The 24,280-nt window shown below is 35.0% G+C and overlaps 1 protein-coding gene across 1 annotated transcript; it reads left to right on the forward strand.

The window, feature by feature from the left end:
• Window positions 1–1,485: 1,485 nt before the first annotated feature.
• On the forward strand, window positions 1,486–21,268 carry LOC126777903 (fez family zinc finger protein erm-like). The gene is made up of 2 exons (XM_050501203.1): window positions 1,486–1,588; window positions 19,927–21,268. Exon 2 carries the CDS (start codon window positions 19,942–19,944, stop codon window positions 21,058–21,060), a length of 1,119 nt encoding a protein of 372 aa, XP_050357160.1. The 5' UTR covers window positions 1,486–1,588; window positions 19,927–19,941; the 3' UTR covers window positions 21,061–21,268.
• The last annotated feature ends 3,012 nt before the right edge of the window (window positions 21,269–24,280 follow it).

Here is a 24,280-nt window from a genome sequence, read left to right on the forward strand (position 1 = left end):
CGGGAATATTTTGTTCCTCGTTTCTCTGTAATAATTACTTCCTTAGTACTAATAGGTCAATAGCGAAGTACGATTCGTTATGAAACATAGTACAGACATATACACATCTAATGTAAGCTTATCAAATAAGAATAGGAACGACAGTATATCTCAAATTAAACTAGTTAGATTTGGTAGGGTAAGCAAAACAAATATTTATAAAAAAAGATTTATTCCCAGTATAGCCTATGTCATATTTACCATCATCCGCGCTTCTATCGAACATTAGATGATAATTTATGTACCTAAACTACTGCCCTGATCGTTATTTAAAGAAAAAAAATATATTACCAACATTTAAAATATGTAATTTTTTCTTGCTTACTGTACTCAAGTGCCGATTGACAGATCGAGGTCTTTGACGATCTTATTCGGATCATTGTATAATTCATTATTCCTTGATTTTGAGCATTAGGTAGGTATATCTATACCTAGTTAGTAATAAGCCTACTCTTTGATTCGCCGTTGACTCTATCAGTTACTTAGAAATATACAGTCTCCTCTTAACAAGAAGAATTGGAGCATACTTATAGTTTATTATAAGATCTTCTAACGCGAAGTGGTGGATAGACACGTGACAGAATTTTATCCAAAACATTCAGACCCTATATCTGATCTTTTCACTATGTTTTCTTTCACTTAAGAAAGAAAATATGTCAAGAAGACAAGTCGCTCGTAACTGTCACTGAGTCATCGCGATTATTTCTAGATACATACATATGAAAATAATAAAACACCGTAGTTGATAAAACAACGGTGTTTTTAAATTGTTAATTTAAAAAATAATAATACAATCGTATATTTAAAGAAAAAAATATTTGCTGTTTACTTTTTGATGAGACTACAGGTGTGGTTTTATTAACTACTATTTGATTTTTCATTTCGCGCCACAATAGAGTTACCCCCACCAAGTACATTCCTTCCAAGATATTTATGAAATATAAAACATAATCTTTATCTAAGTTGAATACCAGCCACATGATCTTGTTGTAGTGAGGTGAAACGATATCGAATCTATGTCAATATAATAATTAATTGTCATATAAAAAAAACATTAATACGAATTCTCTATCATTCTCTACTCTGCTCAAAACTGCGCAAACCTCATAAAACGTTTGCCAAACACGATGCATAATGTACGCGGCGAGACCCGCCTGGCGAGCGAGAGTAGGACGCAAATACAACGATGCCATAGAGCAGAGTGAGAGAAACGAAACAATAATAGAAATGCGCAACAGAACAGAGCGAGACGGCATCTCGTCGGTTGCGTAGAGATCGCTGTGAAGAGAGAGAGGGAAGGGCGGAGTTACCGCTTGAATTATTGAAGGCGTCGACCGTCGTTTGGGCTGCGAATGCCGGCTAAGGTGGGAGGGGGACCCGTTTGGGGGTGCGGAAAGGGCGCGGGTGTTTGCCAGGGCCACTTTTCGCGCGCCTTTCGCGGTCACAAATTTCGCGTCCGCGCAGCCATCTTGCTGCGTCAGTGCAATGACCGTGACGTGGTCGGATGCTCACTTGGTGCTAGTGTCTGTGATGGAAGAGTAGCTGGCAGGTTGGTGATCACCTTCATATTTAGTTACATCTTACTGTGCACGCTTTAGCTATTTTAATGTGTGTCAAATGCGAAGCAACCGTGGTACCACACCAGGTCACCAAGTATTAATCTCTAGTACCCACCTACCCTAATACGTATCGAGTTTTGATGCTCTACAATAATTACGCGTCGACAAGTGTGATAACCGTCTTATATATTTTACTACATAACATAAGGTACATATCTAAATCCACAACATAGTAATACAAGAATTGATAAAAAAAAAATCAATTCTATAGTTCTCGTTAAATAAATAGTGGGGTGAAGAACCTATCGAATAATACAAAAAATCTTTAAATTAACGAATACCTATTCTTTTACTATTACTCAGCTAATACACTGGTGTCTGTTGCTAGCTGAACCCTGAGACCGTTTTATATATTAGCAATTATAAAAAAATATATTTACCTATCAAATAACCAAGCTCGACTTCAAAAGTCTAATCAAAAATAATCTATGCTATACCTACTGATTTTATCTATAAATGAAAAAATAACGAAGTCTATCTCTATGTATGTCTTCTTGAAGACTTTTCTTGAAGACTAGTCTTGACTAATACATTGAACCGATCGTAATGAAATCTGACATAGGAATAGCTTGAAACCTGGATATAAATTCAGGCATCATAGACATAGGATTACAGATTTATGACTAGGCCTACAAGGCACCGGCATAATAGGTATATAGGCAGATATACAAGCATAAGGCATAATATATTATGTTTTTCTCCAGCAATGGTAAATAAAGTCAAGCTACAGTGAATAGGTATTAACGACTATTCGTTTCATTTATGTAGTTCTAAATTACCTTAAACTATTTAAATTAATTATATATAATATTGTTCTAATTCGTATATAAATTAATTGGAATTAAAACATATGTTTAAATATTTAAAAAGGTAACTAGATACCCACCGATAAAAAAAATAGAAAATAATCTAAAAAATATATTCTTAATTGTATCAGCAAAGAACATAACATAACCATTATTTAAGCGCAGTTAGACCAAGTGAATCTTAACTGAAAATTACTGGTTCAAACCCGGGCAAGACCATCGTGTGCTTTTGTGCTCAGAAATAAAAGATAACATTGTTAGGAAATCTGCAAGTCTGTGTCGGATGTAATTCTACCACATGCGTATCTACCAATCCTTAGCTTGATGAAACAAGAAATCACATAGTTATTACAAAAGATTTCAACGATACACCGCATGACCGCAATGTTAAAAATGGCATTATCGACATCCTTTCTAAAGCATAGGTCAAAATAGGCCAACGGGCAAATAACAAACATAAATCATCCTTTACATCGCCAATGCGCCACCAACCTTGGGAGCTAAGATGTTATGTCCCTTGTGCTTGCTCACTCAGCCTTCCAGCCAAAATGCCAACAACAATAATATTAGCAAGTATTGCTGTTTGGAGGTAGATATGAGTTGAGTGGGTGATTCCTGGAACCCAGACGGGCTTACATAAAACCCTACCACCAAGTCCTGTTCTGCTGGTCTGTTTTCCTGGGATCATCCCCGTTGGATGTGTCCGAGACACAGTGCCCACATCTCATATCAGGAAAACAATGTTAAAGGAACTGGAACTACGCGGAAAATGCTAGAACGAACCAACGGCGCAAATATTCTTCTCTAATTCCAAATGATACCTTTAAACTGATTTTAGTCTGTAGACCTTGGAGTGATAGTGCAAAAACATTTGTAAATTGTCATCTCATTGCCTTAACTGGGAGTGGGGCTGATTAATTTTTCGCACCGAGAATCGGAGTTGCGATTTAACGGGGAAATGTTGCCTAGCATTCTTGCCACCATTGCACGCGGTCATAACTTATGAAGTAGCTTTGGTAGATTTCAATTTTAAATTTCGCAAATTTGCTGCCGTAGGCATAACCTATAGCTATCCTATTTTATAGTCTCTCGGTTTAATTATTAAAATGTGTAATCGTTTATTGAATTCAACTTTGGTTCTTATTTGGTAATCTTTATGTATATTTATCTATATATTTCCATAAAATAAAAACCCAAAAATAATCTTATGAGGCCTATTTATTTTACTTAATAACGTAAAATAAATACTTATATTTCGTACTTAAACATTTTCTTTGGTCGTTTGATTTTTCACGGTGCTTACTGTATTTTTCTGGCTTATATATTGTAAATAGAAACGGAGCAGTATAAATAAATTATATACATTTAAATGGGCTATCACCCGCCGTGATTACAGTTATTTAATAACAAACGAAAGTATTTTTCCTTTGATATTTATATACTTAAGATGGTAGAACTTTATCCTACCGCCAAACATCAGTTTCACGGTTTAAAGGGTGAGCGCGCCAGTGTAATTACAGGCACAAGGGCCGTAACATCTTGGTTCCCATGGTTGCCGGTACATTTAGAGCGTGTATAATGGTTAACATACCAATGTTTATTGGGCAATAGTGATTTACCATGGTGGCTGATATGGTCCTATATAATTTTGATACTAACCTAGAAAATCGGCTACAAGACGAAACATTTACGTTATTGGATATAAACTGTAAGTCAGCTTCCATTTTTTCCAAAAGCATTAAAAGTAAAATTTTCAAAAACAGTACCTACCACACATTCCATAAACTTGACAATGCGCTCACAACAACAAGTGCAAGTCTGTGTGTCTAGTTTTAATTTTAATACCGAATACAACACTACAGACCTATCGCTGTTTGTTGGTATTATAATTGGTGACTTTCTACCTAAGGACATTGCACAGAATCTTGCCATGGGAAAAAAGCTATTCACTACATTGCTGGTATAATAATAATAATAAAAATCTTAATTTTAAAGGGCATCTAAAACAATTAAGTCAGAAACTCAGAAAACTTACATATATTTTCAAAAATATAAGACATACCGGTGACTGGACCCTCATCAAGACTGTTTATATATCATTATGTCAAAATTTAATAGCTTACTGTATAACTGTATGAGGTGGCTCTAACAAAACGCACATAATTGAAGTTGAAAGAGCTTAAAGAATGATACTTAAAGTAGCTCTCGTTAAGCCACGCATATTTCCTACTATAGACCTATATAGGGAAGCAAATGTTCTGCCCGTCAGAAAACTTTACATATTAAATATCATTTTTAAAAAAACACTCCATGATTAAGACCTCACTGATTGATATAGTTGACTTAAAAAGGTCCTATGAAGTATGTAAATCTGTGATGGTCAAAACTTTTTTTGCCCAAAAATTCTATGATTTTAAAGTAGCAAGGCTTTACAATAAATGAAATAAATTACTCTCTATTTCAAATTTACTAAAACGCGCATGTATAAGAAAATTAACTGACTGGCTTTTAAAACTAGATTATGAAGAGACAGAAAAATTATTAATAATACACAAGCAATTGTAGTAAAAAAGTAGCATGTACTAATTTAATCTACTCACCCATAGCATATACACATATACCCCCATACATATACACACATACATACACGACACACACACGCACACCTACACACCCATACACATAAAACTACATACACATGCGCTCACACGCACATATTCCCAAGCATACATTATCTTTTTATTTCTATTAGCATAAGTACTTATTACTAGATAATATATTGTAAAAGCTTCAGAGTTTCTCCTGTTTTCTATAAAATTAAATAAATAAATAGTTCCTTACCCAGAGGGGGAGCCAGAAGACCCTTAGTACAGGGCAAATTAGTTTGGGCTCCTGCCTCCCACATATAACTGTATTTATATATATATATATATATATATATATATATATATATATATATATATATATATATACATAAATACTGTATATAAATGTGAACATTATTGTCTGTGGGAGAGAATAAATAAATTTATCTTTATTTATTTATCTTAATGTGATTCATAAGCAATGTAAAAACTATGAAGCGGTAACATTAACTACCAACCGAGACCTTTTATATTGAAAATGTACAAAGTGCTGTATAAGACACATGAATCGCATTAAACCAACTCGTAACACATTAAATAGCAAATGTAGAGGGGAAGACAAATTATAAGATATAAGGATGATAACTGGATCATAAAGGAGTAGAAAAAGCATGCTTGGTCATGAGCATGATTCGATAGACTTCATTGGAAATAATTAAGTCACGTAAAATATTAATTAGCAAGTCAAGTCAAGCTATAGATTAATATTATAATAATTTGACGAGCCGGCCAACCACGCCTTGGTTGGTAGAACACTTGCCTTTCACGCCGAAGGTTGTGGGTTCGATTCCCACCCAGGACAGACATTTGTGTGCATGAACATGTCTGTTTGTCCTGAGTCTGGGTGTAATTATCTATATAAGTATGTATTTACAAAAAAAAAGTAGTATATGTAGTATATCAGTTGTCTGGTTTCCATAGCACAATCTTTGTACAAGCTTAATTTGGGATCAGATGGCCGTGTGTGAAAAATGTCCCAGGATATATTATTATTATTGTTATTACACGTGTCTCTTAATCACAATCATTCATTATTATTAGAAATGAATAGCAATAAAAATTCTTTGCCGAATCAAACTTCGATTTGGGATTATTCCCAGTTGATTGTTAAATAAGAAGATTCTCTCATCTAATACATAATATATTTACATTATACATAAGACACGTTTTCATCTTCACATCTATTCAAACTTGTACTTATTTCAATACTTGAAATTTGTACTTAGTTTGTACCTAGCTAATTAGATGTAGTTAGGTGTTTTTTCGTTAATAATAATGTCGTTACTAAAATGTAAAATAAACCTTGGTATAACTAGGATTAGTACCAATAAAAACTAACTATTGACTTAATCAAGCACGATACCAAATCACCATAAACATCGTAGACTAGACGACGTCTGCACCTGACGTCAAGTGTGATCAACTATAGGTTAGCTCTATAATAGCTCTCACCAGTATAAAAAAAGTATTCGTTAAACACGTTTTTACAAAAACTCTTTTAACACTTTCACTAATAGAGAGATTACCGCTCGACCAGACTTTACAATCCTTCAACAAAACGTGCTAAGCTCTATGGATATATTTGTACACAAAGTGCAAACACCGACAGGAACTACAACCGTATTCAACGAGTACACCGGACATTGCGTTCGAAAGTATAATTCAAATTTGGAAACTTTTTTCTTTGGAATCCTTCCAGCCATGCTTATTTCATGTTGTAAAATTGTGTTAAAAATATAAATACTTATATTAAAAGTAATACATCTCATTTAAAAAGCCCTTCTTGCGAAGTGTGTGTGTAATTTTGCTGATACGTATTGACAACAATACCCATGAAATCTATTATTTATATGATTTTTTTATAGTATAGATAGGTGAACGAACATATGGGCCACTTGATGGTGAGTGGTCCCCATAGACATTGGCATTGTAAGAAATGCTAACTATCGCTTACATCGTCAATGAGCCGCCAACCTTGGGAACTAAGATGTTATGTCCCTTGTACCTGTAATTATGAATACATAAATGAATACAAAAATACAATACTTTGGAATAAAGCTGTAGATATTAAATCTATTCTTATCATTCAAAAAAAGCTGTCTAATCTGTTTATAATCTTGGAACTCGAGACACCCTTCGGGAGATTTTAAGATTTAGCCTCAATCAATATAAAACAATAGTAGCTACGGTAAGCTTATTACATACAACAATATACAACAATATAATTAATAAATAAGTGTATAGTTAGTACTTATTGCTAGTTTATGTAAATACGGGATATATAATTTGTGTAGGTATCTATTTTTAGTTGACAGTGTATTTTATTTTAGTAAATACTTGGTATAGGTACCTACTTAACTGTTGAGCTTCTTGTCAGTACTTCTCAGTCAAGTCTAAATTCCGTACCAGTGGTACGCTTACAGTCAATTTAATTCTGTAACGTGAAGATTCAAGTGCTTAATTAGAACCTGCTTGAATAAAGTATAATTGGAATACATAAAACAAACGATGAGTCATCTTAATAAAAATATATTCTAAACAAGTAAGCTTTCCCAAAAGTCGAGAGGACCCAGTGGTTAGAACACGTGAATCTTAACCGATGATCGGGAGTTAAAACCCAGACCACTGAATTTTAATGTGCTTAAATTGTGTTAAATAATTCATCTCGTGCTTGACAGTGGAGGAAAACATTGCGAGGAACCCGCATGGGTCTAATTTCATTGGAATTCTACCACTTACGAATCCATCCGAAGAATCAGCTTCATACCTGCTTCTCGAACGGAGAGAGCGCTTAGCCCAGCAGTGGGACATTCATATAAATACTTTTAAGCTTTCACAAGCCCTGAATCGTCACTTTGGATATTAAATTAAACGAAGCCAAAGTATCGATTCGTACACATGACTCTACCGAGATGAATCGGCTACTACTTAGACTTAGATAACTAAGACTTTAAAAAATTAAGCGAGTCATATATACCAAAACTTCGCGACATTGTTATGTTTTGTAATAAAAGACCTCTTTAATAGACACAATTTCTTATCTATAAATCGATATAATAATACTAAAACCTTCCCATAAGCATATGAATTTCCCCAGAGACAGATTATTATAAAAATCGGTCGTATAGTCTGTAAAAAATCGCGCTCACAGGTACAAACATACGGCGGAACAGTTTATATTATAAAAGCGTTATTGATCGAAAACCGGCCATAAAACTACCCTTATATATGTATATACCGATAGATTAATTATTTTTTTTTTTTATTTCATTCTATTTTTAATTAAAAAATAAAACTTTATAAGGATCAATATGGCTATGTCTGCCATATCACATCACGTCACGAATATAATATGCTTCAATTAAATCTCCGTTCAGCGCTTTCACAGTAGTTAAACAAATTGTAAAGAGACATTATTTATCCGACACTAATCTAATAACCTGCGCCCTCCGCCCTCGGCCCTCCCGACAACCCTCCCACCGAACATCAGGTGTTAATGGGAACAGATTAGCACGTCATTAAATACGCTCTTTATTATTGGTTTTGCCTGTGACATTTACTGCGTTGATTTTGGAATGTATTTGTTCGATGTCAATTAAATTATAAAAGGTCTGATGTATTTCTTTCTGGTTCGTAAGAACTAGTCTCAAAAGATAAGCAAACTGGCAGAAATATTAAAAATATTTTAGATTGTTTAAGTGATCATTATTTCTTTATTATTAATGCTATATTTACATATACATAATATATGTACTATATAGTACTGCTCCTGAAATGTCGATTATGATTATGCGTGGAACCAAAAACATGCAGACACGAAACTCAGTCGAATAATAAAAAAATATATACAAGGCGGATGACACGTCTGTGGAAATTTCAAAGGTTAAAAAAAACAACTATCTAGATAATCAATCGAGTGCCTTAGGGGTTGATAACTCAAAGTTGAAAAGCATCGCAATATCGGGTAGTTAGGCTAATAGAAGGGGTGACAGACACAAACACAATGGCGGAGGTGTTGAGATGGGGGCGGATTAAATTAGCTCGCTTTGATGGACAATTCTATTGCTGACGGTCAAGTTTTAAAGGTTCATTTTAATTTATGTGAAATGTCTATATATTGCTTATCATTTTACGATCCAATAGGAAGAACTGGCTTAATAATAATAAGATAAAATTTATTTGAAACAAACAAAGAACAATTAATAGTGCCTATATACCATATAGTATAAAATATTATAAAGTGAATAAAAATATTTTAAAAACAATGTCTGTAGTCGTGGCGCGTCGCGTTTAAACATGTACTCTACCTATCTCATTTTAGGTTAGTGAATAGTTATTTTTCTGTAAAGACTTTCTCAGTAGCGGCCAGAGCTCGGAGGTTGATAATATTGACTCTTTCGTGCCTCAGAGAGCACGCTAAGATGTCGGTCCTGTGCCTGAACACCTTGCGGTCATTTCGGTTTTGTTTTTCCATCGGGTAAGTGTGGGATTAGAGAACTCACTTGTGTTGCACACATCTGTGCCCTAATATATTATGTCTCGCACAGTAGACTAATCTCTCTTGAGAAGTGCCCCTGTCGTTCAAGTCGGTCAAGAGAATGTTCTCTTGACCGAGTTGAGGAATTATTATGTTAATGTTAACATCATAATTCCTCAACATTTTACTTAAAATCCTCATTCGTATATCAGTATTTGTGTTTTTTACAATTCTTCATAATTATATTAATTAAGCAGTTCGTTGAATAAATATACATTTCACTTCAACAGAATCCAACGTCACACAAATATAACGAAAATGTGAAACTTAAGTAAATGTTTGGATAACAGACTTTTTGCTAAACAATTTGAGTTTCTTCCTTATTCTTGACGGTAGAATCTGCATCCAATTTACCATATTATTTGTTTTTCTTGAATGTTTAAAAATATATTTTAATTTTATTGACATCGATTTCCAAATGAACGAACTACACATATATTAAAAAAAGGAAATGAATGACTTATGGCATTATAAAACAAATTATTATTATATTATTATTTAAACAAAGCTGTATCTTCTTCTTTCGAATGTCAAGTCAATAATGACAGATCGGGAAAAACAAGCGAGTGAGTATGTAGCTATGTATAATAAACCAATTTTTCGTACCCTTAACTATCTGAGATGAGCCTCGCCCCACCCCTCTCTCCTCTCGGGGTTTAATGTCGAGCGACAAATATTTGTTCCTTGTAATTGGTCTGCGGTTCGATACCCGGGGGTAAATATAACGTCGGAGTAATCCGTAAATCGAAATATAAGCTCAGTGTTGCTATCGTAATTAATTATTTCATAGTTTATTGTTTATAAACTTATTTATAAGCTTTGGTTTATTTATCTAAATTATTTGTAAAGTATAATATCTAAGGTAATGGATATAAGTAAGTATAAGAAAATAATGAATAGTATCTACATTACTTACTGGTGGTAGGGCATTGTGCAAGCTCGTCTGGGTAGGTACCACCCACTCATCAGATATTCTACCGCAAAACAGCAATACTTGATATTGTTGTGTTCCGGTTTGAAGGGTGAGTGAGCCAGTGTAATTAGAGGCGCAAGGGACATAAAATCTTAGTTCCCAAGGTTGGTGGCGCATTGGCTATAAGCGATGATTGACATTTCTTACAATGCCAATGTCTAAGGGCGTTTGGTGACCACTTACCATCAGGTGGCCCATATGCTCGTCCACCTTCCTTTTCTATAAAAAAAAAGAAAAACATATATCTAATATAATAAAGCTAAAGTAATCTGTTTGAACGCACTAATCTCTAGAACTAGCAGTCGAATTCGAATTTGTTTTTGTATTTAATAGCCCAACAGTGCAGCCGTAGCCTTATAATTACAATAACAAAAATACAGTAAAAAAATAAAAAAAATACCAATGTAAATAATTAATATATGGTGGTAGTAGCTGCTACCTACGGCGACATAACGTGTGGTGACGAGTGACCAAAACTTATGGGTTATTAAATTTTTTTCATGCCTATCGTAACCAAAATGTCAATATTCCTCTAGCTTATATTTTGAATGCTATAAATTAAATCCACTTCGCCTATCTCTCAAGGGCTATTCAACCGTTGTCACTTAAACTGGATGCGAGCTTCCGACGGAAGTGTGGCTTGGATTTAAATCACGTCAATTCGTGGTGAAAAAAATGAATCTGTCAAATCATATTTCACTAAACTCTTCCCGACGTCACACAGATAAACGTAGATTTTTTTTTTCATTTTGCCTTTAAATAATGATATAATTAATAAATATTATAATAGAAACCGTATAAATTAAACCCTTAATAAAGGGTATTTTGTTGAAAATTTCTCAGCAGCAGCCCTAAGTCTATTAATTGCCAGTTTATATACTCCCGTGCCTCGGAAAGCACGTAAAGGCTTTGTTTGTGTACATGTATTATATGTCGTTACATAGATAATTAATTGCCGTACGACTGTATTTGTATATCGTAATATTTCTTTTTGTTGAATCATATGAATTCAATGCCTCTAGGCAACCTTCCATACTATTATGATATAAACCTTCATGCTACTGCAAAATTATACTCCGAAATGCGACACGCATTTTAATTCTCGACCAATGATATCATTTCAATTCAAGGTCGAATTTGTCGTCTGAACTCCTCTTTCCATTGGAACTAATTGGAAGCGTTAATTTGTATTATACACGAGTGTTTATAAAGAATATGATTCTCATAAAAACATGTATAGAACCCGATCATTACGTCGCGCACCGACGAAGGGTCGTCGAACACTTGACGTCAGTCGCCCCGACAGCTCGCGACGGGCTCATTACCGCGGACCGAGCGAGACCCCATCGCTGTCACGAACATTTCTTAATCGGGTGTGAATGTTTTCTGATCTGTGATGGGATAAGTCGAGATGGCCCAGTGGTAAGAACGCGTGAATCTTAACCGATCATCGTGGGTTCAAACCCGGGCAAGCACCTCTGAATTTACATGTGCTTAATTTCTTATTATAATTCATCTCGTGCTTTTCGGTGAAGGAAAACATCGTGAGGAAACCTGCATGTGTCTAATTTCATCGAAATTCTGCCACATGTGTTTTCCACCAACCCGCACTGGAGCAGCGTGGTGGAATAAGCTCCAAACCTTCCCCTCAAAAAGGGAGAGGAGGCCTTAGCCCAGCAGTGGGACATTTACAGGCTGTTACTGATGGGATTTGTCAAATTTTGGATAAATTGTTTGTTTTAATGATCCCTAGAAAAATATAAATTTAATTTATGATTCATACGATACATTTTATTTAGAAGATTGTTAAGCCTCTCTGTCTATCTGTTGCTTTTTTAAATGAACCTAACTTTGTAGAAATTTAGTATGAAACAACCTTGAAACTAAAGGAAGGACACAGGCTTATTTTTATATTTTTTAAATTTGAGCGAGTCCGCGGACGAATACTAGTTAAATGTAAAAATAGTATAGTAAAATAAAAGTATTATTTATTTGGATTAACATTCAATTATATGAAGGGTGGTAGGGCTTTGTGCAAGCTCGTCTGGGTAGGTACCACCCACTCATCAGATATTCTACCGCAAAACAGCAATACTTGATATTGTTGTGTTCCGGTTTGAAGGGTGAGTGAGCCAGTGTAATTACAGGCACAAGGGACATAAAATCTTAGTTCCCAAGGTTGGTGGCGCATTGGCTATAAGCGATGGTTGACATTTCTTACAATGCCAATGTCTAAGGGCGTTTGGTGACCACTTACCATCAGGTGGCCCATATGCTCGTCCACCTTCCTATTCTATAAAAAAAAAAAAAAAAGGGCACAAAAACTTATAGACATATGAAAGTGTAATATTTTTGATATTTCCGAACCGAAAGCGCATTTCGAATCACAATAAACACTCATTACAAGCGAAATAGAAATGGAAATGTCAACGTATCAACGACCAATAAACAATTTGCGGCTTACAGTCACACAAATACATCACCCCATAATTTTTCCATTACGGTATAATACGACCATGCTACGTTGACCCTTGAATTTGATATACGTCTGTTAGAAATTTGGATAAAGTTAGATTGGTCTGCATAATGGTCGTTAAATACGAAATCTGGCAACATCTACAAAACTTTGAATGGAATTATTATTTATATTTTTATTTATAAGGCCTCTATATGCTGTAGCCGAAAATGTTGGTAACAAACGCAGAGCCGGTGATTATGGGTTTTGAACACAAATTCACACATTGTCAAAGTATAGGATAATCATTATGTGAGCGTGTGTAGGCGGCCTTATATAAAGCGGTAGCTTTTCTTTTGTTTACAGAATTTAATTACTATTAGGATATAAAATTGCAAGTGTTGAAATTTTGAGGAAAGCATATATATTGTAACCATGTATATCATATCTGAGAATAAGTAGTACAAATATACTTACTGATGACAGACCTGGTCATCTCATTGCATACGTACAACTTTCTGCTGGCTAACATTCCTAATATTTTGCTATTTATTTAATAATTAGGGGTGCTCGCGTTACCTCTGTATTTAGCGTGTCTGTACTGCTTAACTCCTTAGGGCCGTAGCTTTAAGTTATCAAGCCTATATCCACCTTAATAAACGTTCTATCTAGGGAGAGGATAATAATTCACATCGGCCAGGTTCCTGAGATGAAAGCGTACAAACAAACACAATTTCGCTCCCGTGGGTCGTAGCGTGATATAGTCTACAAACTTTGTCAATAAATTCTCTCTTTAATATTATTCCTATCGGCAAGATAGATTGGAATATTCCATAGTAACATATTTATTTCTCTATTTTAACGAACAAATTCATCAATATCAAATGTTGAGTCCATAAAAGCAAAAATAATTCGTGTTTATTCTCACTTGTAATTGATGTCAGAGCCATACTTCAGGGAGACCTCACTAAGCTGCAGTAATCGCCAAAACCGTATTACGAAGTATTGAGAAAGGGATGCATATAGAGCTAAACGATTGCTAGAGAGAGACAGCTCATTAATTACATTGTAATGGTGTTACGCGTGTCAAAGTTATACAAATAATTCCCCTTATTCGTTGGAATATCAATTGCCAACAATAATTTTTTTTATAAATATTGTGTTTGTATATTTGTTAATAAGAAATAATAATCCGTACCTTTATAAGCAAACAAAAATGTATGTACAAACAAACTACAATAGAATTTAAAAAAATGCTATAAACTTATTAACGGAAGAAATAATTAAGATGAAGGTAGGTACTCGCGGCGTGTGTAAGTCCGTCTGGTACATCTACCCTGTCATCATACTAATCAGATATTCTACCGTCAAAAAGTAATACTTAGTACTTTTACGTTCCGGTTTGAATGGTAAGGATAATATCTTAGTTCCCAAAGTTGGTGGCGCATTGTCATATAAAGAATGGTTAATATTTCTTACTTATTGCGGTGAAGACCACTTACCATCAGGTGGCCATTTCCCCGTGTCCCCTATTTTATGTAAAGAAGAAACATTATTACTCGCTGCACTTCTTTCATTTGATAACAGTTTACAGGTAGTATTAAGTAATTTAACACTGATATTGAAAACCATAAAGAAAAACTGGTATCAGAAATATTTTAGGAAAATACATTTCAAAATCTAACACATTCCATTGACAGAAGTAATGATGAAAAAAACGTACATTTAAATATTTTATTGGATATGCTAATAGATCTGCTATTTTTTTCCATTGCAAATTCCAATTCCTTATTTAAAACTTGTTTATTTACAACAAAACACCGTTCCTCTTAACTATTTATTTTTAATGTTTCTTCTAAACTTCCTTTCTTTCACCTGCCATTGGAATAGGCTATACGTCGAGTGGGATGCATCCCGGTATTTCCCAAGCGGGTGCGGTTAACGATCACCATTAATGATGTCTTGTGCTGACAGACGTCAAACCCAACGTCACGTCACAGCGTCACGTCTGACGTCATGCCAAGACCACTGAACAAAGAGATTACGTTTTGTAAATTGATAACAAGAACAAAGCAAGCTTACTATTGGTATATAATGACAAAATTATAATAAACATGTGTAAATGCGATTAAATCATTATATTCATTATTTTTAATGTTAGTTTGAGTTATATAGAACTAGTGGTAGAGCTGTGTGCAAGCTTGTCTGGGTAGGTACCACCCACTCATCAGATATTCTACCGCAAAACAGCAATACTTGATATTGTTGTGTTCCGGTTTGAAGGGTGAGTGAGCCAGTGTAATTACAGGCACAACGGACATAACATCTTAGTTCCCAAGGTTGGTGGCGCATCGGCTATAAGCGATGGTTGACATTTCTTACAATGCCAATGTCTAAGGGCGTTTGGTGACCACTTACCATCAGGTGGCCCATATGCTCGTCCACCTTCCTATTCTATAAAAAAAAAAAAAAATGTAAATTTTCGGCAATTTAGTTTACTCCTGTCATAAATATGCAAGTTTTTTATATTGTTATTAAAAAAAATTATACTGTTATTAAAAACACGAACACCTCAACTTTGGTACTTAGTTTAATTTACAGATTAATGTAACTTCAACTTAAAAGCCTACACAATAAAGAAAAAAATCAGTTGAATTTGATATTCCATATTAACCCTACGGAAGCTGAGGTGAAGAGCTGCATCAAAGAATAACAAAATTACTTTTGTTTCCATTTAATATTATGCTTTATTGTCTTGGCTTAAAGTAGATTTTTGTTCAACAATAATTAAAAGTGATGTGCCTAATCAGTTATCTCGTGACTTGAGAGGCTGTGAGAGATTAGATGCGATCGTTACGGATAAGGCGCGGTTTACACGATAAGTGTAATTATGATATTGACTGAGATTAGCTTCCGAAGAGTAAGCTTATTTCATAATGTGATCTCCTGATAACGTTCTAGTGGGTTTGCATCGTGCAACTCTACTAAACTGTGGAGGGAGGGGGATGAGACGGGTAATATTATTATCATATTAGAAACACTAGTGAAGATAGAACAATTAAATCACAAAGTATATAAATATATATAATAATAATAATGTCCTCCAGACCGATTTCGGCCACGGCGGCCAATCTCAAGAGAGATTAGCCAACTACGCAGGAGATATTTTAGTGCACAAGTTTGTGCGCAAACACACACTCTCTTTTCTCTACCTCTCATAATCCGAAGAGATAGCAATCCGACACGATCGGGAAGTTCAGACGCAGAACCAACCAACTTTACGTGCTTTCCGAGGCACGGTAATATACACACTTCCAACTTCCAAACTCCGGGATGCTACTGAGAATTTTCTGACAGAAAAACCCAATAACTTTTTATTGGGCCGACCTGGGAATTGAACCCAGGACCTCCGGGTCTGAGGCCTTACATCAAGCCACTAGAGCAACGAGACAGTAAATTATAAAAATTACATTATAACAGACACATATTAGACACGTTTTATATCTACATAAAAAAGTTTTTGTACTTAGAATGTTACTGTATGTTTGTTACTCAATCAAGCCCGATAGTGCGGAAATGTAATAAAAAGTTGTCACACATGCGCTCTACGTCGCGGTAGAGTTTGGTCACGAGCTGACTAGGAGATTCACACGCCCTCCAATGCCGGATACGAAATTGTTCTTCTTCTATCTTTATATAATTTTCTTGTTTTAATTTCTACTGCTATGCTGCGAACACACACACAAACGAACAACGTTCGCACAAAAGGGTTTAATTGCGGTTAAACACCGAACATAACTAATATATAAAATTAATATTACTAAAATTTATTTAACGCCGATCATAAGGCTTGTTTAAAGACTTATTTTCATACCTTATTTCTATTATATTAATTATTATATATTAATCGACAAACACAAAATAGTTCAATATATTTTCTCAATATCTCAATTTCATATATTTATGTTTTCCTAAAAATTAATTCGGGAACTCTACTTTTTTATAAGCGAGCAAGGACCGTGGGGCCTGCGAACGTTTCGCAAAACAATAGTCAATATTAATATGAAATCTAAAGAAATTTAAGCTTTCACAATAAGCACCGTTAACCATCAAACGTTTGAATTAAATGAGGTACTTATTACGACTAACAAAAGTCGCCGGTCTGCCTCGCTATTGTGTCGACTCACACGAGCTCACATTGTTGTGTCAACAGTACACCTGGCTTTACTTCACGGTACTACTAGAGGGTCGGATGAAAGCTGTTCCTCGTCTGTAACCTACATAACTTTAATTTATTTTTAAGTGTTTTACTTTGATATTCATCATTATTGTATTAATGTTTAATTATAAAAGTATTGCGTAAATGTTTGAAGCTAATTTTCTTAAAACACATTTTAAAATATAAGAGATTATGTTACCAATGTAACATTAAATACAATATATAAATATTGGTTTTTTTTTTTTTTTTTATAGTAAAGGAAGGCGGACGAGCATATGGCCACCTGATGGTAAGTGGTCACCAACGCTCTTAGACATTGGCATTGTAAGAAATGTCAACCATCGCTTACATATCCAATGCGCCACCAACCTTGGGAACTAAGATTTTATGTCCCTTGTGCCTGTAATTACACTGGCTCACTCACCCTTCAAACCGGAACACAACAATATCAAGTATTGCTGTTTTGCGGTAGAATATCTGATGAGTGGGTGGTACCTACCCAGACGAGCTTGCACAAAGCCCTACCACCAGTAAGAAACCTTATTATTTTTATTTTTTTTGAGTAGGCGGACTGGAAACCACCTTATGGTAAGAGCGCCATCAATGCGCTACCAACCTTGGGAACTAAGAAAATATGCCCTTGTGCCTGTAATCACACTGGCTCTCTTACCTTCAAACTGCAACGCAACAATATTGAGCAGCGTTGTTAATCGGTATAAAAAATGAAAAGTGGCTGGAGCCTAACCTGACGGGCTTGCACAATGCAGCAAAAACATCTCAAATTGATGATAAAAATAAATGAGCCCTACATCTAAATATAATAACTCGAGACATATTTTTGTCAAAAGACGATTTAATATTTTACTTAAAGAAAACACTACCAACTACACAAGACAATTGTGGAAATCTATAGGCAGAATATCTATGATTAGATACTCTAAAATCTACACGATTGTTATTCACACGAGCGTGATCTGGCTGTCTATAGCCAGCAGATATTACCTTCATGTTGTGGAGAGCATGTCAATATTTCAATTAATAAACATTATTCTGAAATAAAAAAGCAACAATACAATTTGCTTATTTATATTTAACACAGGCTTTATATGTGCTACTAATTTTACAAAAAAAAATATCTACTGTTGAGGAGAAGCTTAGAGCTCCACCACGCTGCTCCACATTGTATTGTACTTGATGTAGAATTACATAAGACAAGTTTGATTTGGATGTTTTCCGTTTAGTTTAATTTAGTTTTAAAAACACAAACAGGTAAGTGAAAAGTCAGTGGTGTTTCCCTGGAATTGCGTTAACATCTCTCGCCACAAAGCCATTCTTTTAATTTATTTTAGTTGACAATATTCGAGTAGAATTTATAAATGTTGTGTGTTTTATTAATATACATTTTTTTGCCGGTTCTTCTCGGTAGAATCTACATTCCAAAACAGTGTGTACTTTATATTTAATTTATTTTTGTAAAAAAAAGATTTAAAGTTATTGCGGGGGCCGACTTAAATAAAGTATATTAATTTGATAGTTCAGATACGATAAATCGACTTTACGTTTTAAAAGATATCGTGAAAAAATGCTTATTAATTACCAGTGTGAATGAGGTTACCCTCCCACATAGTATTGATGTCCACACGACCACGAACATCGCTCGGTAAACCCCCGCCGCGCCGACCAATTAAATTGCCTCAAACAATAAAACCAGCCGGCGGATACAGTGCATATTGCTTACGTTACGATTTAAGCTGCTTGTTTTAATTGAACGGTACTTTTTAAGGGATGATTACTGAGCGATATTGATTTAAATTGTCTTGACGCATGATGTCTTGATTTCAATTAAGAAAAGATTAATTTTTCGGAATTACAATTTAACCGGAAAATGCTGCTTGCATTCTTGACACCATACCACGCGATCACAAGTCATGATCAGTCATCAGACAATGGCTATTTTTAATGTTTGCTTGTTTTTACTAATTATGGTCATCGATACTAATAATTCTTATGTAAATATTTTTTATAATTATATAACATATAATTAAAGGGTCATTTAACTCCTCTGCTAAACGCAACCTCATCCTCTTTTGGGAAGCTGGTTTGTAGCTTATTTCACCACGCCGCTCCAATGCGGATTGGGGGATTATGTATAATTTAATAAATATTAATTTTGTTCAAATAAAGTATATCAATATTGACTTCATATGTGAATGTTCTGAAATGGGAAAACCTAATTTAGCCGATTCAATTCTTACTATATTGACGCTTTTAGCATATTTCAATTAACATTTAGTTTGTAGTTTCACCGATCGACGAATCGAAGTGGAATGCATTTTTGCACCAAACAAACATGCCTCCTTCCTTAATTAGTAGCAAAAGTGGAGTTCGGGTTTGAATACGCATTGAAGGGTCCTTTTCCATTTCGTGCTATTCACAAAACGCAATCCGAACGAATGTTTGCAAACGATTTCTCCACAAAGGCGCCGCGACAAATCGAAAAGGGTACACCCCTTGCAATTTACTTAAAACAAGCGACACGCTTTATGTCCTAACCGCTCCCACAATAGAACACTCTCGCGCGATTGAGACGCCTCCGACTGACTACAACTAAAAGTATTATTCTCTCTCCGCAGGTACTTGTCGCGAGAATGCAGCCGTTTCAATCGTCAGCCCGCCCCGAGGGCCCGAGGGAGTCGTCCCCCGAGAGGGCCAAATCCCCCGATACACCCACGGCACCAGTCCTGAATTTCTCCATAGCTCGGCTTATGGAACCAGACAGGAAGAAGTCAGTGAGTCCGGAACTACCACCACCGCCTGGTTTCTTGTCATATGGGGCGCATTTACTGGATTCAGCGTTCAAACAGTACATACCGGCAGCGAGACGACAGCTGGTATCACATTACCCGTTACTGTATTACGGTCCAGATCTAGTTTCATTGACATACGCCCATCAGCTGCACTTGCCCAGACCTCCACCGGTGCAATCTCCTGTGCAACGACCACCGAGTCCACGCGCTCCAGCGGCCGATCACGCTGTGTCTTCGACGACCGGTCCAACACCGTCTCCAGCGAAAAGCAAGAGCTTCGCCTGTGGCGATTGTGGAAAAGTATTCAATGCTCATTATAATCTAACAAGGCACATGCCCGTTCACACTGGAGCGAGACCGTTCGTCTGCAAAATCTGTGGAAAGGGGTTCAGACAGGCGTCAACATTGTGCCGACATAAAATCATTCACACCTCTGAGAAACCTCACAAATGTCTCACTTGTGGGAAGGCGTTCAACCGTTCCTCGACTCTAAACACTCACGCTCGAATCCACGCGGGCTATAAACCCTTCGTTTGTGAGTTCTGCGGGAAAGGGTTCCATCAGAAAGGTAACTACAAGAACCACAGGCTCACTCACAGCGGTGAAAAAGCTTACAAATGTAACATTTGCAACAAAGCCTTTCACCAGATATATAACCTAACTTTTCACATGCACACACACAACGAAAGAAAACCGTTTACGTGCAGTATATGCGCTAAGGGATTCTGCAGAAACTTTGATCTCAAGAAACACACGCGAAAGCTCCACATGGGCGCTGGCAGTTCAAATAATGACTCCTCACTAGACACGCAGGACGAGTCGACCCAAGAGGCGACCACGAGTCCAAGCGACGAAGCGAGCCGAGCTGCCTTTAGACCGTTCATAGGGACTTCGTATCCTCGGATCCTGGACCCCGCTAGGATGACAGCTCCTAACACGTTCTTCTCCAAGCTCTTGTGACCCGAGAACTATTTCAAGGGTTACAACGAAACAAAGGAATAAGCGAATTGATAGTGGATTTGATATAATTATTATCATCAGATGATATCCTCGTATAGTCAAAAATATTTATATTTGTAAATATTTTAAAAATATCAGTAGATATTTAAGATATTTATATAGTTACGAAATGCATGTTGTTCTTAAATAACTTAGATTTCTCAGTTGACAGGCGACATTATCGAATGTTCCTTATCGCATAAACATTTAACAAAACTAACGCATTTATTGTGAATTATATTTAGAAAAAAATAGTATAATAATTGTGATAGTAAATATTGTAAATAATAAATCATTGTACATATTTTCATAATTAGTAAATTTTTAAATACTTCGATGTTTTGTAGAAGTAAAAATCCATGTCAGTAGACAATCGCCATATTTATAATCTTATCACTTAACGAAGCAGAATTTGAATTCTTAAATCAAGCATGTTTCAAATAACTACTTATAGGCTATATTACCTTTGTAGTGTTATCGTATTTCCTGTAAAGCTTAGAAGGTAGAAAGATATTTGATAACTGTAATTTTGTGATTGAATATTAATGAATATTTAAGTTAAAATCGTATCGGAAGTGCTATTCTGTAAGAACTCACTTTGTATTTCAACAGTGAAATGTTGTACACAACGGTGATACACTTTTTCGATATATTTTCAATGTTATAATTACTATAGTCAAAGTCGCATGTAACTTTCTGACATTCCTTAATTGTGATCTGTCGTGAATTTCGAGTTTAGTTTTTACAGAATAGCTCCTCAGAAATGATGACGCTTTTAAGCGCGACACACACTATTTAGATACTATATTTTTCATTATTTACTAAGATGAAGTTACGAAATACGTGTAATTGTATACGTTTTGATGCTATAATAAACTTCCAAATATTGAGATAATAAGTTAAATGGATATTACCTCGTGTGTGTTGTTCGATTCTCGAAGTCGATTTCTCGAAATTCGATGATCGAAAATCGAATTGAAAAGGAGATATTTCATTTTAAGATAAATAATAGTAGTTTCATAGTGTGTGATTCGTTTAAGGCCTCTAAAAACTCGAGGGTTAAGTTCAGCTGCGTCACCATTTCAAATTATTTGAATTTGAATATTACACAACCCCCTAGTGTGGATTAACCCGTAATTACTACATATTATGTAATTTAATACATGGTGTTCTGCTTTCTCAATAAAACATAGTTCTTGATAGTTCTAAATGTTGTAACGCGATTTACAGCAAAACTATTCTGTAAGAACTAAATTTGAGATTCGATTTTCGTCCTAATAGAAATATGTTGGAAACTGACTTGCAGCCCAAAAACGAACCTCCGATTACGAGTTCAGAGCGATCCATTAATACAAGATCAAGATCGATTTTAACGTGCATCTTAAGATCTGCAATAATTTATAGTTATTATAATAACAACAACAACAACTTCGTCTAAGAATACTCCCAAAAGATTATAGACCAATCTTTCCTCTTCCGTGTGATCTGTTTTGGCAGTCTGCAATATGAATGCGATTTGTATGACTAATTGATATCTAGACTTTAAGAACTTTAAAACTTTATTGAATTATATTCGTTATAAAACATTATTAGAATGTAAAAAACTATATATAAAACAAATTAAATTTTGCATATATGTCTTGGAATGGTACATTTGATAGAGTAAAAGATTTTATTTCACATAACTTATTAGTATGATTGGGTAAGATCTAGTAACTTAACTTAAAAACCAAGCCAGCCCTGATCAAATGACTTATAATATACAACATTTTTTTAGTTATATAGATTAAATAAAATCTTGTTCTTTTTTGATGCAAGTATCGTTAAAATACACACTAGTCTATGTCGCATTACAATAATGTTTCACGATCGAATGCGACGTCGAGTGTCTAGTTTGTTCTTACATAATAGCTCCAGTGGTTATCATGTACTGCGAGTTCACCTAGTATAGAATAGATGTAAGCTGTAGAGTGAGTGTACATATTGTTAATATCCGACGTCCGCAATCCGCAGTCCGCAATATGAGTGTATCGACATATATTATCGAGATTATAATAACTATTATAAAAAATATTGTCATTTTATTTCATTATCTTTTAAATTGCAAAAAAATTGTTTGAGTGTTTTCGTTATGAGTGATATACATAGGTGATATTATATCCCGTAGGAGTAAAAATACAAAGCAATAATTCATTGGTTTTAAAAATATGACAATTGTATCTGTTTTATACAAAACACAGCGTATTTTATAATTTTTTTTATTTAAGGCAGACTGATATATGGAGCACCTGATGGTAAGTGGTCTGGGTCTGGTCTGGGTGGCCCCTCTGGGTAATAATAAATATTACCCAGAGGGGCTTGCACAAAGCCCTACCACCAAAGAATATGAAGGTCGTTAGTATATAAACACTGTTTCAGATAGAACCCTTACCACGTTCGGACATTTAGGTAATACTTTCTCAAAATATCTATATTAAATATTATTACCTTGGTTATCAAAATATTTCGTTATAAAACGGTTTCTCCGCGACCCCTGATTACCGTCGCAGTGGGAGGCGCGGAGTGCGCCGCAGTGCCACTGTCTCGCTGCTCTTTGTCAACTGAACAGTCAAATTACAGCCTTGAGCCGCCCTTGAACGAAGGGCAGACGTTCTTAACCGTAGGACTTGAGTGAAAGTCTACAAAAATAAAAATTCCCTACTTATTATATAAATATACAAACATTTATATTGATAATTTTATCTTCATATAAATATTTTTAATATTAGGTATAAAGTTTTTTTTAATATTTAAAACAATTAATATGTATAATTAATCAATCAAACAAGTTTGTAATTAAGAGTCATGAATATTGATTTTAATTAAAAAATGACGTTTTATATGAATTTCTCATAAACACTAAAAATACGAATTACTAATAAAAATAAAAAAAACTACCTGAATTAAGTGAACTAAAAAAAATGTAAAAATGTTGACTTTCTCTGCTTGGCGAACTTAAAACGTCAACTACCGTAATTCAAGCTTCGAGCTTTGTGCGATAATAATTATTGTTCGTTTATAAATAATAGTGCAGTCATATCGCACTGTGCTTTTGTGCGCGGCGGAAGCGGGCGTCGAGCGCGTGCGCCTGCGCAGTCTCTCCCACCTTAATTAAACTCAGAACAATGAAACCAACGAACTT

The sequence above is a fragment of the Nymphalis io genome, chromosome 24 (genome assembly GCF_905147045.1).
Source record: "Nymphalis io chromosome 24, ilAglIoxx1.1, whole genome shotgun sequence".
Taxonomy (NCBI): domain Eukaryota; kingdom Metazoa; phylum Arthropoda; class Insecta; order Lepidoptera; family Nymphalidae; genus Nymphalis; species Nymphalis io.